This window comes from Apteryx rowi, unplaced genomic scaffold (genome assembly GCF_003343035.1).
Source record: "Apteryx rowi isolate R43461 unplaced genomic scaffold, aptRow1 scaffold_1810, whole genome shotgun sequence".
Classification (NCBI taxonomy): Eukaryota; Metazoa; Chordata; class Aves; order Apterygiformes; family Apterygidae; genus Apteryx; species Apteryx rowi.
Window position 1 is genome coordinate 13,917 of NW_020448098.1, and position 1,270 is coordinate 15,186.

General features: G+C 66.5%; 1 protein-coding gene across 1 annotated transcript in view; it reads left to right on the forward strand.

The window, feature by feature from the left end:
* Positions 1–682, forward strand: part of LOC112963983 (sodium/potassium-transporting ATPase subunit alpha-3-like) — a gene marked incomplete at both ends in the record, with an annotated part of 11,498 nt that extends 10,816 nt beyond the window's left edge. The window contains one exon of the mRNA XM_026061524.1: positions 498–682. Within this exon, the coding sequence (XP_025917309.1) occupies positions 498–682 (185 nt within the window). The remainder of the gene's footprint in view (positions 1–497) is intronic.
* Positions 683–1,270: the final 588 nt, after the last annotated feature.

The following is a 1,270-nucleotide window of genomic DNA, read 5'->3' on the forward strand; positions in this document are numbered from 1 at the left end:
GGGGTTGCAATGGGGTAAGGGGGGGGTGCAGGCTGGCCCCTGGGTGCAGTAGGGTATGTGTGGGGTGCAATGGGGTCCCATGGGTGCTGCAAGCACTGTGGGGTGCAGTGAGGTCCTGTGGGGTGCAGGGCAGCCCCAAGGGTGCAGCGGGGCACTTTGGGGTGCAATGGGGACCTGTGGGGTACAAGACAACCCCAGGGGGTGCAATGGGGCACTATGGGGTGCAATGCGGTCCCACTGGTGCTGCAAGCACTGTGGGGTGCAATGGGGACTCTGGGGGGTGCAGGGCGGCTCCAGGGGTGCAGTGGGGTCCTGTGGGGTGCAGGGCAGCTCCAGGGGTGCAATGGGGTCTTGTGGGGTGCAGAGCAGCTCCAGGGGTGCAGTGGGGCACTGTGGGGTGCAGGGCAGCCCCACGGATGCAGCAGGGCCCCGTGGAGTTCAATGGGACCGTGGGGGGAGCAGTGGGGCAGGGGGCAGCCGGGGGGGGGTGCCCTGCCTGCACCCACACCTTCCCCCCTCCCCACACTCCCCCTCAGGGATGATCCAGGCGCTGGGCGGCTTCTTCGCCTACTTCGTGATCCTGGCGGAAAACGGCTTCCTGCCCTCCTGCCTGGTGGGCATCCGCCTCAACTGGGACGACCGCACCGTCAACGACCTGGAGGACTCCTACGGGCAGCAGTGGGTGAGCGGGGCGGGGGGCGCGGGAGCATCCCTGCACCCCGGATCCCCTGGCATGGGGCATCCCTGCACCCTCATTCTGCATTCCTGGGGACATCCGTGCACCCCTGGTCTCCTAGCACGGAGTATCCGTGCACCCCTGATCCCCTGGCACAGGGCATCCGTGCACCCCTGTTCCCATTCCCAGGGGCATCCAGGTATCCCTGATCCCCCAGCATGGAGCATGCACTCCTCGTCCCCATTCCCGGGGGTATCCATGTACCCCCATTCCCCCAGCATGGAGCATCCGTGCACCCCTGCTCCCCATTCCCCCTGGCATGGGGCATCCCTGCACCCCTGTTCCCATTCCCAGGGGCATCCGTGTATCCCCAATCCCCCAGCATGGAGCATTGCGCCCCTATTCCTGGTGCACAGGGATGTCTGTGCACCCCCATTCCCATTGCATGACTGGGTGGGGGGTGATTGCACCCCCATTCCCTGTGCTCGGGGGGGGGCTGTGCACCCCCATTCCCATTGCACACCCAGGAGGAGGGGGGTCATTGCACCCCCATCCCCATGCACAGCACTGTCCATGTGGCTCCCTGCTGCATGC